The sequence below is a fragment of the Ptychodera flava genome, chromosome 1, assembly GCF_041260155.1.
Source record: "Ptychodera flava strain L36383 chromosome 1, AS_Pfla_20210202, whole genome shotgun sequence".
In the NCBI taxonomy this organism is placed as follows: Eukaryota; Metazoa; Hemichordata; class Enteropneusta; family Ptychoderidae; genus Ptychodera; species Ptychodera flava.
The window spans coordinates 20,612,927-20,630,331 of NC_091928.1; the positions used below are offsets into that span (position 1 = coordinate 20,612,927).

The 17,405-nt window shown below is 40.1% G+C and overlaps 1 protein-coding gene across 1 annotated transcript; it reads left to right on the forward strand.

The window, feature by feature from the left end:
- Positions 1-5,304: 5,304 nt before the first annotated feature.
- Positions 5,305-15,495, forward strand: LOC139132547 (thymidylate synthase-like; the record flags this gene model as incomplete). The annotated part of the gene is made up of 6 exons (XM_070698855.1): positions 5,305-5,467; positions 8,176-8,355; positions 9,027-9,197; positions 9,691-9,791; positions 12,235-12,381; positions 13,214-15,495. Coding segments are annotated over 6 exons (900 nt in total), but the record flags the coding sequence as incomplete, so codon positions are not given.
- Positions 15,496-17,405: the final 1,910 nt, after the last annotated feature.

A 17,405-nucleotide genomic window follows, 5' to 3' on the forward strand; every position in this document is an offset into this window, starting at 1 on the left:
GCCAAGCCATTAAAAAGACTTGTAAACTTGTATCGTAAACTATTTATGTTCTAAATTAGAAGATAGATAGATGAGAAACAAAGAGTTTTACTCATTTAACGACCGTGAACATGTCAACATAGCTAGGAAAGAGGGACTTAGACCAACCACCCGATGAAAAATGGTCCATTCCTTAAGTTTTGGCGGGATTCCCATAGGGTCAAAGGTCATGAGGTGGCGGGAATTGCAAAATTTAGTGTGATTGCACGAAAAGAGCTGAATGGAGTAAGTTGTACACCTACGATAAATGTATTTGTAATTTTCACGAAAGTGATTTCGAGGGAAGATCATCTGTTAATTTTTAGGTAAGTAAATTCCACGACCTCATATGAAAGGAATAACTATTGAATGCAGTGGGGGTTTGTTGCTTGAGTAGGGCATGGATGTAGAAGGAGAGAGTGACTCAGTGAGTAGGGGTAGCTGGTCCGTGACAGCCCGTAGCTGCCTGAGGACTGCCCGAGAACTGCCCGAGGAAAAAGTGGGCCAAATTTCGTCCATTTAACACTAGGCCAATAGGTTCAGTTTATATCATGCCCAGCCAACCAAAAATATCAATGATTTGGCGTTAACCTGATGTTTCTCCGGCAGTTTTGGAACACGGAAGACCGTCCCCAGCTTGATAATGAGATCACACCATTCAGTCCGAGAGGTGCACAATAAAAATTACAAATGACCTCAAAAGAGGGTGGCACAATAACTCGCCGAGCGCGTACAGCTGACAGCCTACCACCCCTTGCACTGAATGCTATGATCTCTCAATCAAGTTGGAGACGTCTTTTCTCGTTGAAAGCCCGGCGTCTTTCGGGTTCTAAAACCGCTAAAGAAAACACCAAATCAATGATATTTTTGTTTGCTGGGCATATAAAGTTCAAACTATTGGCTTAGAGTAAAAATTGGCGAAATTTGGCCTACTTGCTCCTCGGGCAGCTACGGGCTGTGTGCCTTGATGAGTAGAAATTCCAGACGTGAAACTTCTTTACTTTGCTTCAAGCGTGCACACACACTGTTTGTTGTACAGGCGGAAGTATAAGTTGACCTTACTTTGTCGATGTTGACCGTGTCTGTCGACTGTAAGTCATAAGAACTGTAAGGTCAGAAGCAAGCCATCGTTTCGAAGAATGGCGTAACCAGAGCAACAGGGCCGCAAAGGCAAAACCTGGTACTGCCCACGGTGTGGAGGGACCGTGTACACAAAGGCAGTAACTGCCTTTAGTAGCCAGGCCTAGAGGGATCGTCGACCGAAAATAATGTTCGTGTCATTTTCAGAGCCGCATGCAGTTTCGGTTTCTACAACGCACACGAAAATGTCTTTTGACTCCAGAGTTTGTAAAGTTGTATGGTCATTTTTCTCAGACTTACTGCAAATATGCCCGAGCTATGAGCATAACAACACTGTCATTTGTGAAACAATTTCAACTTTGGAACTTTGGCAAACGATACTATATTCTTATTACTCTTAGAAATAATATTAGGCAAGTGTACGCACGTTTCACATGAAATTCATAATCATACACACAGAAAGAAAACATGAGTGTCGGAGGCATACGTTAAACGTTTTGATTGTATTTCATCAAAGTTGGCTTTTATTGAGAGCTATTGAATGGAAAATGTGAGAAATCTTGTTAACAATTATCGAAAAGCAGATTTTGACTGACAAAAGAATTGGTAGAAAAAGCTCAATGTCGTAAGCAATTTCGCTCAACCTTATGATTGATTATCTTATTGAATTGACAAATCGACTTCTTATTCAAACCACAGTCGCATGTGGTATGCATGCATCACCAAACCTTATGCATACCACACAGGGGCCGCGGCCGCCGTGTATCGGTTCACACGCGACTGTGATTCAAACTACAGTATTTTCACAACATCTGAACCTTAGTACGAATCCGAATCAGAAATTAACATCACTTTTGATTACCCGTCAGTTTTGCAAACATTTACCAAGGCCTCGACAGGATAGTTTTACCAAACTCATTTGACGTCTTTACTATTTCATTGTGAGTACCCGCTTCTTACCAGTGTCAAATTAATTATTATGGAATAGATATCAGACCACGTAAGATAGTATAAAATGAACGGAAAAGGTTCCTTAAGGCCCCCTAAACCCAATTTGTTTTTTTAGGTAGGATATATAACACTTGAATGTGCTAACCCCAAAACTACATGTAACCCCTACCCTAGCCCTGTGTACCATGCTGCGTGTTCCCGGTGTTATACAGCCTCCCACCACAGCCCTGCTGACTTTCATAGGAGAATCTTGCTAACACGGTGCCGATTTTGGACCGCGCACGAAAAACCTTTTCTAACTATTTTCAGCCAAAAACAACTCAATTCCGTTCTATGTCTACCTGAATAACTCAATCGCTCACAGACTGTAAAAAGATTTGCTCTCATGATGTCAGATATACCAGTGATATACGGTCAAGGGTCCAGTGGCCGGCCATTAACAAGATATGACTAGCCACTGGACCCTTGACCATATATCGCGATGGTAAAGTAACGGTTTGGGACGTCACAAGTGCAAATCTTTTCGTAGTCTGTGAGCGATTGAGTTATTCGGGTAGGCATAGAGCAGAATCAAGTTGATTTCAGCCGAAAATAGTTATAAAAAGGGTAGTTTTTCGTGCGCTGTCCAAATCGTTATCTGCATCTGCCAGATTTTCCTATGAGAGTCAGCAGGGCTGTGGTGGGAGGCCGTATAACACCGGGAACACACAGCACGGTACGCAGGGCTACCCTTACCCCACTTCTGAAGTTATATTTGATGTGCTTCTTCCAAGGAAATGTGAAAAGTGATTTCCAGGTATGAGGAGCCTAAAGTAACGCTTGCCAAGTGGGAAGTGATTGTGCTAAAGGTGACTACATGACTGATTGAATACAGTAATTTACAGCCATAATAATAATAATGGGTTCTTATGCGAACATTAATCTTAAGTAACAGTATTGCATAGGCGAACCAGGGTTTGCTCTGGCTACTCAAGCTGATTAGCCTTTTTGGCTAATACAGTGTGAACACAAGTAGCCAGATTTTTCTTTTGAGAGGTGAGGTCAAGGGTCACACACATTCATCTTGAAGGGTCAAAGGTGATATCATTAAACACTCAAGAGTAATGATAACCAAATATTTCAGAAGTCTGCCACTTTCTCATCATCATATGTATCCTCAGTGCTGCTTTAATAGTTCAATAAAAAGAATTGCTTCGTATCAAAACTCATGCATGACTATTGAACACCACTTGAACTTTCAAACGTCAACCAAAGAAATTGTGAAGTACAAAAAAATACAGAAAAGAGTAACATCCTCAAGATCTTCATGAACGTGGCATGGCATGCCATGATCACACTGATATTGATACACGTCCGTGCATGGCCAAAAGACAGCAAAGCTCAGTATAGCTAAGTAAACAGTGTTTTACAAAGCTGTTTCAAATCACACTGGTTTGCACAATCCCTCGATATAAAAGTGACATTTCGGTGACATTTCAGCTTGAATCATACCTTGAAATAAAATATAAACGTGAAACAAAGACATCATGTATGCTGCCGTTCACGTTCAAGAGCATGGTGTGAACCCGTGAACTGGCATGTGCATTGGCTGCACGTAAAAGCAACTCTACTTTCCAAGATCAAACGGTCCGTGTCTTGTGAAAACAACAGCATAGCAGTGAAAATTGTAATGGTCACCGGTAAAAGCTCTTCACAGATGAAAGGATGATCGCTGAAAACAACTGAAATTGCATTTTAGACTATGACAACCTCCCGGGAAAACAGGACAGCGTGAACGTGAACAATAGCGGACGTCACTAGAGTGGGACTATTCTATTTAGGTAACGGGGACATTTCGGAGGGGCACAAGTACATGTATTGGGTTAGACTCTCCACAGTCGCTGTGCCTTGTTTTGTGCGCGCCCAGAGTGGGCCTGCATTCGAATTCGAAGGCTACGCTGCGCGCTGTTCAGCTGTGAGCACGCGCTGCCAGACACAGCGACTGTCAGTTCTTGCAAGGATATGAATATTCATAAGGGTAGTGACGTCAAAAGAAACACCTATCTAACTAGGCGGAGAGAATATTATACAAGTAGCTAGTAGACCTATATACGCGGTATGTTTTTATTTGTCATTTGTAATTTTATTTGTCTATGGTACTTGTTATTTGTTTTTGATTGACGGATGCGTGGAGTTCTATGAAGTACCCGGATCAGGCAGAAATCTGACTGGTCGCTTGCAAGAACGTCCAAACCCTGGGATTCGCGTCGCGTCTCTGAAGGGCGCGCGTGTGTTCCAACAGGGAAAGAACGCGAATCGCAGGGTCTCTGCCAGACTAGTATTGGGTATACGTGCCATTTTGCTCACGATACTATCACAGGAACTTCGATGTCCCATTGGTTTCTTTTATCTGAAAAGTAATTTTACCAACTTGTACGACCCATTGTACTCTGAAAACAGTGGAGGGCTTATACTTAGATGAATACGATAGTACTATGGCGAAAGACTTCCCAAGAAGTAAAACAAAACACGCAATGCAACAGAACATGGTAGAACAAAGTGACCGAACGTACAAATTTTGAGTCGCCAGTCTGGCGATTGTTCTGACCGTCCGAGTCGCCAATGAGTGAATCAATTCGCCATTTTGCCGTCTGGCGAGCGGTAGCGCGAACACTGGCGAACTTAATTTTGCATATTCAAGTTTTGGAAGGCATTTTATGTCATAGGTTACCATTGAATTGCATTGGGCATTTGATACATTTGATATATGAGGCATTAATTAATAGGATTGTCAGTATGCTTTTGGGAGCATAGCAAGAATTTGTAACAGACTTACAAAACAAAAATAGTAGAAAAAAGTACTAAAAGTGACACCTGGCCCTTTAACCCTTTTCCTGCCAAGTCCATATTTCACCACCAGGTCAAGATGGTTAAAATTAATGAAACACAACGTATTCCATATGATGTATTTTAACATAATACTGTACATTCGAGGCTGTTGAAAACATAATACTGTAAAGTTGATTTTTTTTTGACAAAAGATGCTATAACATACCAAGCCAAGTGGGTGAAAATACGTCATATTCTGGCTCAATACCGCTTTTTACTGACTTGGCTGATGGGGAAGGGATACAGTTATTACTGTCTGGCAGGAAAAGGGTTAAACGGATCAAATTTTATTCCTATAATCACATGAATTTTATGATTGATTTTTCAGAATGTCAACCGGAAGTGTGCTGCATGAAAAGAGCGGAATAGAAGAGAATATTCTGTTGAACACCCAAAAAGATTAAATTGGATCGACCAGCTGATCGCCATGACGAATATCAATACCTGGAGTTGATAGATCACATTATCAAGCATGGAAATCACAAAGAAGACCGTACTGGTACGGGGACCGTGTCAGTGTTCGGTGCTCAGTGCAGATACAGTCTCAGGGGTGAGAGCGCCTGTTCTTTTTTGCTTTGCTTTTTCCACAGTCCCTCCATAAAACAAATGCACCCTCTATCACAAGATTTTGATCTCTCGGTTGATGGGAAAATTTCTTGCATCAGACAGGCATCCACCATACAGAAAGTGCAGGACCAAGCTATCATGATGTGAAAGGCGTACAAGTAGAATGATCCCCCGGGAAAGATATACTGACTCTCAATTTTTGCCATTCTTTCTGATCTACCACAGGGATGTAGAAAATTTTGGTTACAGGTGGCAAAAATCAAAGTACAGGTAGTTACAAGTAGTGTACATGTATGTGCACTTAAAGTTGGTGTAAATGTCCCAATTTTTTACTAAAACTAATTTTCACAGCCGCCAAATTTAGCTAGCTGATAGCTGGCTGTTTTTGCTGGCTGCCAGATGCCGGCTATTTTCTACATCCCCTGTACCACTTAGAGCTCTTGAACACGCTATCCAAGTTTTCTCCAAACCTTAAAAACTTCCTTATTCCAAATGAATTAAACGGGTGGCAGCCATTTTGAATCTCCAATGTCAGTATTTGTCATGTAATTTTTAATCTAGTACCAAACCTTGCATGGTGACCCCTGATTTTTACCATGATTTGGTAAGAGAATGCTTGAAAGTTTCATTGAGGAAAGTTTGAGCAAAAGTTTGCAGTCTTTCACTTTTAGGCGCATACTACCTATAATTCAACCTTCAGGCCATAAAGACTGCTGATTTGCTGTAACTTGTGTTGTTTTGAGAACTTACCGAAGTTGAGCTGCATAACTGAATATTTTCCATGGCTGTAAATATCTCTAAACCAATTCCACCAAAGCTATGGGAAAAATCTTTACTTCTCTTTGGTGAAAAATTAGACCTGGATGGAGAGAAGTTGATAGGGGAACGGCGATGTTAACCCTTTCCTGCCGAGCGCCCTTGTCCGTTATTCTCCCAAGTCAGTAGAAAACCGCCCCATAATATGTGCCTGCAAAAGATTGGCTCTCCTGCATGTTATCCTGCCAGCCATTTGGCAGAAATCGCCCATTTTCAGGGTAGTTTTAGCCGTACTTATACGTGTTAGACTTCGATAATTTCTACATGCCCGTAGACAGGGGAAGGAGCTCAAGGGTTGCTGCAGAAAAAAATTGAGGTCACCGGCTTTGTTGCCCCTGGGAGTGCGTCATTTTATTGCCGTTTCATGTTTATTTTTTCGGAAATAAACTCCTTCAGTATTACGTACGTCCGCCAGGCACAAACATCACCTCACTCGTCTGTTAGTCAGAGACCCTGAGGGTCGTGCTAGGGGTGCAGCAGCACCGTCAAACCTGTCCTGTTTCCCCAGGGTAGGGTCAATTGAATACGTACCTCCAACGACTTGGCAGTGTAGCACAAAAACTACGTTTTTGCCGTTGTATTAACGACATGGCTGAGCCATTGAAGCACAGCTTTACGTAGTTTTGCCAGCTCAGTTGGGAGTTGGCTTACAAGTGTTACCGTTCATTACTGACTTAATCGAGTGGTCCTCAGTCAGGTACGGGTTTTTACCGACATGGCTTGGGCTGCAGCTAACCAGTGATAACCAGTCACTAACCCAAGTCTTCAGTTCACTTTTGCGATGCACGGGTGCAACGCAATATGCTTCCATTGTTCTAGCCATCGACGTGTCCACATGCTGGCAGCCATATTGTACTGCTAGCTGGTTTGCATAACAAAAGCAGTCCCTGCTAAATGCAGGCGGGTATCCCCGTACATGTAGCATATTGACCTCATGTGCCCTTTTGAATTCTCTGTACGCAAACAGCGTACATAGTTACCAATGCGTCGGCAAGAGGATACGTTTGCCTGCAAACCAGAGCCAATACTTCGGACGGTGGAATAAATAAAAAATCAACAGCTACGTCCATTGAATGGCACGGCCAAGGCAGTGAAGGACGTTGCCTGGCTTGAACTTGCAGAGCTGAAGCCCAGCTTAGTACGTCGGACACCAGTTTGTAATGGTATTTCCGAGTCGTTCATATCCGTTCCATGGGAGGAACAAGTCGAGCCGTCCCGTCAAAAATACGTTCTCATTTTCAGTCACGCACAACTGAATAAGTGACTTTCGTCTCGCACCATCGGCATATCTGCCAAGTCCTTTGCAAGAGGTAGCCTTCTAGATTAGCATTGCCGAGTTGGTCAAGTTCGGCAGCAATCTGTATAGTGCCAGGCAGCCAAGTACGTCCAACTCCGCCAGAAAACGTCACCATGCTATCCTGCCAAGTCCGCTAAAAAGCGGTAAAAAAAACCCAGCCCCCCTCGGGGTGTGGGGGACTGGCGGACAGGTTTCTGCACCTTTCCCTGTCTATCGACTCCCTGCGAACCCATTTCGAGGGGAAAAGGCGTTCCTTGTCAGAAAACCTGTCCTCGGATGACCCCTAAACGCACAGGGGATAGCAAAACGTAGTGCCGTCGACTAGGCAGGAAAGGGGGTACCAAAAAGTAGCCCGATTTCCACCGCCTTAGGAGAATACGGCCGTGGCTGCTCAGCTTCTAGCTACACCGAATTTCAAGCGGATTTTCACCGACTTGGCAGGAAAAGGGTTAAAGTCTTGTGTTTCTGTGGTTGATTTCTGTCTTTGTAATCTTGTTTAACTCATTCATGCCTTTGTCTCTATTGGAAATAAGAGAAAAACCTCTGACTCATCAAGTTGTGAATTACTCCTGCTACAGATCAGTTTCCTTTGCTGACAACAAAGCGGGTATTCTGGCGTGCAGTGGTGGAGGAGCTACTGTGGTTTATTAGAGGGTCTACCAATGCCAAGGAACTAGCTGACAAGAATGTCCATATATGGGATGCAAACGGGTCCAGGGAATTTCTTGACAATAGGGGGCTTCAACACAGAGAGGAAGGTACAGAATCTATGTGGGTGTATGCATCTCTGTTTGTATCTGTGTGTATATGTCTGTCTGTCTGTGTATTGTGTGTGTCAGACCCTGTGTGACTGTCTGTCTTGTAGGTATGTTATTTCAATTAAGTACTTTTTGTGGTTCTTTATCATAGGCTTCCTCGAGCAATTTGAAAGACAAGGTGTTCATGTGTACAACATGTAATGTTGTTGATGACAAGGAAATTCTTGTCCTGATTTATACTCAGTTGTCAACGATAACAGTGCATTTTACTCGTAGAGGTGATGTGTTGACAGGCTAAATAGTGTTTCAACATACTTTGTGGAGTTGAAAAAGAACTTCAGTTGTCATACAAAACAAAATTACTGAAAAAATCTTAAAAAGTCGCAGCTATTGGCCATTTTAAAGAGGGAGACATATGTGATGAATTGGCATGACACACACACACACACACACACACACACACACACACACACACAGGCAGACACAGGCTGTATGGCGAGTTGAATATTGGAAATATGACAAGAAACTACTTTAGTTACAACAAATTGAAATATATCAAAAGTTACAGCCTGTGTAACATAAACACATGTGAAGGGTCAGTTATGAAACGATATGAGGGTATGATGTTGTGTAGGAATGTGACAAATGTTATCCTGTCACCATGCTAACAGGAGACTTGGGTCCAGTGTATGGTTTCCAATGGAGGCATTTTGGCGCTGAGTACAAAGACATGCATGCCGACTACAGCGGACAGGGTGTGGACCAGTTGGCCCAGGTGATAGAACAGATTAGAAGCAACCCCAATGACCGGCGGATTATCATGACTGCCTGGAACCCGCCTGGTAAGATTCATCGTCCTCCCAACTGCATGGTACTACACAGTACAGGACTGTATACCACTGCATTGCACTGCGCTGTGCTGCACTGCACTTTACTGCACAAAACCACTGCATTGCAATGCACGTTACTGCACTGTACGGCACACCACTTCACATTTAAGCACACAGTTTGTGCACCTTGAAATGCATCTCCAGCTTCAATTTAGGGACAAAGACGTTAATGACAATCTGTGGAATAGAACACAACCTATGCAAAGTGCAACAAAAAACTGTAAAGTCATCTGTGCAAATATTCAAATTTTACTCAAAAGTCAATGTCTTGAATTTCATTTGGTTTTGAAATATATAGTACTCAACTGAGTATAACCCTCTGGACAATTTCATAAACAGGGTAAAGAGGATGTTATTGTCACCAACAAGTAGTTGCTTTCACTAAATCAGCTATCAAGTTGTTTATGACATACCTTCTCCATTCTGTCCTTTATTTCTGAAACAGATTTACCCAAGATGGCACTACCACCATGCCATGCATTCATGCAGTTCTACGTGTGCAATGGAGAGTTGTCCTGTCAGCTGTACCAACGATCAGCAGATATGGTAATTATTTGTCCAGTTCTTGCAGCATACTAGTAGCCCCTCTGTACACAATAGCTCACAGCTGATTAATGCCCTGCAAAACTCAGCGCATGATGAACAATGTTGTGGAGGAACCTCAAACAGAGACAAGATTGACATGAATCTACAAATTGTACAGGTCTTGACCGGCAGGTTTGCCACATGGAGCCATCCATGGCCAGAAGTCGGGATTTTTTCATTTTAGACATTTTTACATTTTAGTAGTGCATGTTTGACATGTTAGGTCGGAACTAACAGCCGAACTAACGTGACCAAAAAAGCCAAACTTGCAAACCTATCGTGTATCGTGCAGACCCAACATATCCGCACCTATCGTTTCTAAAATGTCTAACGTGTATGCCAGGTTGGAACTAACGTGCCTAAAATGCCAAACGTGCAAACCTATCGTGTATCGTGCAGACCTAACGTTAAAGAACCTATGTCTAACATGTATTGCATTTTAGGGCGTACAAATAAGTCCTATTCTATCATGCCAATCGTGCAAACCTATCGTGTATCGTGCACGCCAAACATGGATGCACCTATCGTGTCTAAAGTGTCTAACGTGTATATCATGACTGCACGATTGACATATGGTACCATTGACTTATCTGGACATACACGTTAGACATTTTAGACACGTTAGGTCCGTACACGTTGGGTCAGCACGTTACACGATAAATTTGCACGATTGGCATGATAGATTTTGACTCTTGGACAACCTAAAATGACATACACGTTAGACATTTTAGACACGTTAGCTCCGTGAATCTTAGGTCGGCACGTTATACGATATTTGTCAAGATTCACGTGATGGCCTACAAACACGGTAAGGTCTACCTCTATCATGCCAATCGTACAAACCTATCTTGTATCGTGCAGACCTAACGTGTACGCACCTAATGTGTCTAAAATGTCTAACGTGCATGTCATTTTAGGTTCTCCACATGAGTCAAAATCTATCATGCCAATCATGCAAACCTATCGTGTATCGTGCAAACCTAACGTGTCTAAAATGTCTAACGTGTATGTCATTTTAGACATGACTCCAATTTCTATCATGCCAATCATGCAAACCTATCGTGTATCGTGCAGACCTTACATGTACGGACCTAACGTGTCTAAAATGTCTAACGTGCATGTCATTTTAGGTTCTAAACATGGGTCAAAATCTATCATGCCAATCGTGCAAACCTATCGTGTATCGTGCAAACCTAACGTGTACGGACCTAACGTGTCTAAAATGTCTAACGTGTATGTCATTTTAGGTTCTCCACATGACTCCAATTTCTATACTGCCAATCATGCTGACCTATCGTGTATCGTGCAAACCTAACGTGTACGGACCTAACGTGTCTAAAATGTCTAACGTGCAGACTTTTACAGTGTTTAGTCATGCACGTTTGCCTTACACGTTTGGGTTCTATAATGTACAATGGCATACAACTCCCCATAGCACAATAGCTTCAACAATGTGAAACGTACATTTTTACCAACTACTGGCCATAGCTCCATGGAGCAGAACATAACTACCGTTACGGTACATCACTTTGTGCTTAATGAAAGGGCTGGCTTCACATGCACAAGTGACTATTGGAGATCTTAGAGTGCGCCCTCTAGTGGTCAGTGTTTCGATCTGTTCTCTCAGTTTTGAATGAAAACACGTTCTAAGGATACTGGGAGAAATTTACAATGGCAGAGTAGCCTGCCTAGGGATATGTAAGTAAGCAAGTCCTTGGTCCAGTCAATAAAAAGTCTGCTCTCATTTACAGTTTTCCTGGAAACCTTTCAAGTAACTGATAATTTATCAGGTACAAGTTGCCATTGTACGTATGCTTAGAATGGTAATACCTTCAGTACTTCACCCACTGGCAATTATGGCCTTTTACAATACGCCAAAAGCCCCTTCTCACAAACATAGCAATACTAGTACCGATAACTGCACAATTGCAACAATGTAAAAAATTAAATTCAGACAATCAGATAAATTTGCTCTATAATCAAATATTGTGGATGCCTTTTTATTTGTACTAAGAAAAGATTTCATCATCTTCAGGTAAAATGTGCCTTGGAGACAGACAATTTAAAATTTTTTCAATACTTCTTGTAAGGGAATGTTTGAAAGTTTCATTGAGAAAAGTTTAGGCAAAAGTTAAGTCTTTCACTTTCCAATGCTACCTTAGAACTTAGCAAAGCTTCAAGCATGTGTACTCCGTCAAAGTCCAAGTGCGTCGCCCAAAGTTACACATTTCAATCAAATTTTGTTTCAAAATTGTTAATATGAAGATATCTTCTCGCCATGGAAATTCTTATCTTGAAACTGCTGCATTCAGAAATACATCAAACACTATTATTCTATTATTTCAGACATTTCTTAGTCATGTTCACAAATTCATCAAACTCTTATTTTCTTTGATATCTTCAGGGTCTTGGAGTTCCATTCAATATCGCCAGCTATGCCTTGTTGACGTACATGATAGCGCATGTCACTGGTCTGAAACCAGGCGACTTTGTACACACTATGGGAGATGCCCATGTCTACTCAAATCACGTCGAACCATTGCTTGTACAGGTGAGAACTGAAAATTTGTCATTTTCAATGAACTGTTTTCATGACTTCTATGGTCTCAAAATTTGGTATTTTTGGTGGTATATGGTGACCAAATTCAATTTTTTTCTGCAAGGAAAAACCTTTGCTTCCCAAAAGAGTTGCTGCAGCAATTTAATTCTGAATTCAGTGAAGATGGTTTGGTGTTTCAGTATGCTGTCAATTGGCTGATTTTTGTCTATCAAAAACACAAGAATGCAAGGTCATATTGGGGTCATTGAATTGGCAAGTTGTCTCATACGTCAATGAACACAGCTGGTAATTTATCATTGCTGTACATCTGTTGCAATCCACTGTCAATCACTTTCCGGTTTCTGAATACACTGCTTCACATGCTTTGATAATATTGATTTTCATGGGATGACCTTTTTCAGATCTGATCAATCTTGACAAATCCCTGCCTAGAATATATAACGGGTACATTGCTTTCATCAGCAATATTTTGCATCAAACACACCAGTTTGTCCCAGTTTCAAAGAAGTACACTGCTTCCACTGATGAAATTTGGGTAATGGGAAAGTTGAAATACAAAATTATGATCTGAATCACACCTACATATGATGAATTGCTGAAATAGGGCTTTGGAAGTTTAACTGCTGGGGGCTTTTGAACATTTCAAAACAAAATCTGAACAGTGATCATATATACCTGTTTTTCTCAGCGTAGCATTGGCATAGTGATAATTTGCATAGTAATAAAAAACATCACAAAAACCACAGAACCCTAAATGCTAGGAATTTTTTGTGTCGCGATCATCATTAATTTTGAATTTTTGACATTTCTTTTATTCTTTTAGATCCAGAGAACACCTCGTCCGTTTCCAACTCTTAACATCAAACGGCAAGTTGAGAATATCAATGACTTCAAATTTGAAGATTTTGAACTGAAAGACTATAAACCACACCCTAAGATCGCCATGGAAATGGCTGTTTAAAACACAGCTGTAACTGTTGATATGTTTTCTATTGTTTTCTGTGTTCTGTTCGTAAAACACAGTCCCACGTTCTACTCTAAAAAGAAATGTCGAATTACCTAATGTTCGATTTGTCAGCACAGACTGTATGTGAACAATGATATTGATGATGACTGAATTTTGATCCAGTTTGGAATTCGCACAGTAACAATAACATTGCATATTTTACATGATGGGCTGTGTTTGCAAGGCTAATAGTTTTTGTTTCAACACATTTCACTGAGAAGAGTAAGAAAACTTATTTGTTTCATAGAACAAAAACAATGAATACATCAACATTTACAACTGCTCTTTTCCTTTTAAAATAGCATGCACCTCGAAAGTGAAAGACCTAAACTTTTGCTCAAACTTCCTCAACGAATCTTTCATCCATTCTCTTTAAAAATTGAGAATAAAAATCAGGGTTACAGTGCAAATTTTGGAACTGATTTACCGATATTTGAAATTCAAAATGGCCACCCTCCCTGTGTTAACTCTATGGAGAAAAATAAAATTTTTGATTTTTGGTAAACTAAGATAGTGAAAAAAGTATCTCACACCAAGAGCTTTAACCCTTTCACCCTCACTTCCCTGTATACAGGTCCAACTTTACCATAGAAAACAATGGATTTGGGACAAACCATGGTGGTGAAAGGGTTAAAAACTTGACTCCTACTAGTGTGAGATCAGAAAAGAATTGTAAAAGTTCGAGTGTCCAAATATCTGTCCCCGAGGTGCATACTATTAAAGTTTATGGGAGTGAGCACATATCTGTATGTACCTTTTTACAAATACAGTGATTATCATTTTTTGCTGATGATGAGTCACTAAAGGAAACAGCTTAACAAATCAGGGTTACTATAACATTCCAGCTGTCCCCCAAAATTATCTCAATTGTACATATTACCACAGGAATTAATGATTCTGTATGAAAACCATGGTAACACTTTGATATCAACAAAACATGCCAGATGAAAGTATGGTAATTTTTTATCATTAATTTTTCATTTTCTAGCCAACTTGAGTATTTGGAAGAGATTTAATAACTTATTTGTCATCTAGTCAGTGAATACAAGCGACTCGCAGCGCCATGACAGAGTTCATTAACACTCAAAGAAAACTCTATTTTTGTACTTTTGTACCATTGTATTTAAAGATAATCATCGTCAAGTATGTTTTATAACTTTTTGTGGTGCTTTAAATGTCTCCAAAGAATTGTTTGTTGCTATTCTGTGACTTTTGAGTAACTAACCCTTAAAAGTTGTACTGCATTTCAAAGCCATGTTTACAAGCAAAATTGCACTAGAGAATCTGAAATTCTCAAACTATTTATAGCCAAGGCTGCATTTTTAACCATGAATACGGGCATTTTGACGTCAAATACACAGTTGTACATGAAAATGAGTTTTCAATCTTGCTTAAACTTTACACAGGGAAACGTTAAAGCTATTCTTTCATATTGATCATACAAATTAGGAGTAATCTTGGACGCTAGTGCCATAGACAAGGAAACTGGTTCAAATTTACCAGTCCTTGAGACACCAATCTCCCCCACTCTCTTGGTGAACTTGTATGAACAGCACTAAAATTAATATTTACAAAAACCAAAACATGTTCAAACTTCCTGTTCTGTATACGTTCTTAAAGGAGTCAACGCAAGCTGTAGACCAGCAAAAAGAAAAGAAAAGATCAAGTCTATAACCTTTACACCCCTATTTGTCTGTGTAGAGGTCCAACTTTACTGTCAGAAGAAGTGGAGTTGGACCAAACCATGGTAATGAAAGGGTTAACTAAAGCATGATATGCAACAGTTGTGTGTCAACAGGCTGAATTCAACAAGCCAATTCTTGGATACGTACTAGCATACATGTGTACTACCATTCAAAGCCATGATATATACTTCCGTTCCAAGCATCTTTCAAAGTTCTTCGAGTTGAAAGTTTACGCACTAGGATGAAAAGTTGAGTGACTTTATTGTAGTGTCCAAACAGTTAATGCCCAATTGAATTGTAGAGTCTCAGCTATCTGTGTATCAATGATAATTTTATACCATGTACTTATTTTGAATTGTAGATGAGTTTTATGCACCAGTTTATCATTAAACTTAAATTTTCTTATTCCAATAATGCCTGTGTGATTTTTATTTGCCCTTTCACCTTTGACCTGTGATGTCACAGCACATTCAGGGCTGGAAATCAACCATACCGGTAGTTCCTGGTCCCAAGACAACCAAGCCTCTCCTTTGGAATTTTAATTTCTAGAAATTGTCCCATTGGACTACCAATTATTCACATACATGTATGTATCATGGAATAAAACCGCAGTGTACAGCTGAACTGCTTGTATTGTCTCCAAGCTATCTTGCAGACTTTCTCAAACAACAGTCAATGATGAGATTTGAAAAATAAAAAGGAGTGGATATATGGAGTACAGGGTAGCTTTTGTCTTGTTTATAGTTTTGCACCTTTGATTAGCATATAAGGAAAATCAAGTATTTTGTGGTACAGTGTCTGTGTTGACTGGAAAATGAAATACATGAGAGATGTTAGAGTATGATCTCCATTCAACTGTTAGATTTTCAGAAGTAGACAGTTAAATTAGACATACTATTGGAGTAAACGGGGACTTCCAGATGTCATCCATTTTGACTTGCCATGTAAAAAAAGGTAATTTCCAGCCCAGACTCTTCAACTTGTGTGTGGCAATAAACAGTACAGATCCCTTAGGGGTAGTGTCTCTTGAAGATATCTACAATGTTCCAGAACAGTTGACCACAGAAATAGTCTAAAATTTGTTGTACATTTGCAAGTAGACTACCCACCAATCTATACAGCAACCATGGTGACACATGATACAATGTCTCTCTGGAGGAAATTTGTTATATACTTTAAATCCCTTAATAACTACCTTTTGAGCAAGTACAAAAAAGGTATGGTATGACTGATACGACTGAGTGCATTGCGAAGGTGACAATTTCAAAGATTATTATGGCTTAATGACTGTAATCAAAATGGTCTCTTTGAAGATTGGATGATATTTGGCGGGTAATCAAAAAGGCCAAAAAATACAGCAAACAAGGCTTTAACCAGTTTCATTGTGAGTGAATTTATCAAGAGATCTTTGCCAATTTCGATTACATCCAATTATAGAAGCCATTTCATAGAAGATCACCAAATGGACAGACCCAGTGTGTCATTAATATCACAGTTCAAGAGGATACTGGATGGTCTTTTGGAATTTCAAAACAGAAACTACAGATATACTAAGTGTGATACTACTGTTAAAACTCCATTACCGGTAAATGGGCAGGTTTTTGTCAGCTCTATTGCTGAGCAAATTGACTAACTGTGCACAAATTTCAAAGAAGAATAAAGGACTTAATTCACATGCAGTCATGTCAACAACAACTGATGCGAGAACCAGGGATTGAAGACTACCCCTTTAACTCCATTATAGACTTTTCAGTGTGTTTTTCCATCATTTGTATGGGATCAATATAGTTAGAATTTTATTGAACACACCAAAGTGTGGAAAAAAGTAGCTGCAATAATTGTAGCCCTGGTGGGGCTGGGCTGTGCGGCTTGTGTGCCGGGCTTTAAGGCTCGCGTTATACCCTAGGTAAAAAGCATGTATTTTTTAGCCTATTAACTCGATGATGTGACATGTACTTCCCATGTTTTGTCAAAAAAATAGAGAAAAGTTGATTGCAATGTGATTCGGGTCATGCTGATGAAACATATATCACAACAAGAAATTGATGAATAGAAGGAAATGAAACAGGAAAACTTTCTGAATTGATAGAATTGAAAACTGTGTAAACCCTTATGAAGTAAGGTAAGCAAGAATTCACATGAAAAGGATGACAAGGAAATTTTTAATTCATAAAGACATATTTTCAGAAAATGAAAATTGTATACAGGGCAATTGATTTATTGTCTTCACACTAATTATGGCAATAATTTGAACATTTATAATATAATTTTGATAGCATATTCTATTGCTCTACATCTGATGCTTGATAAAAGGAAACACAAAG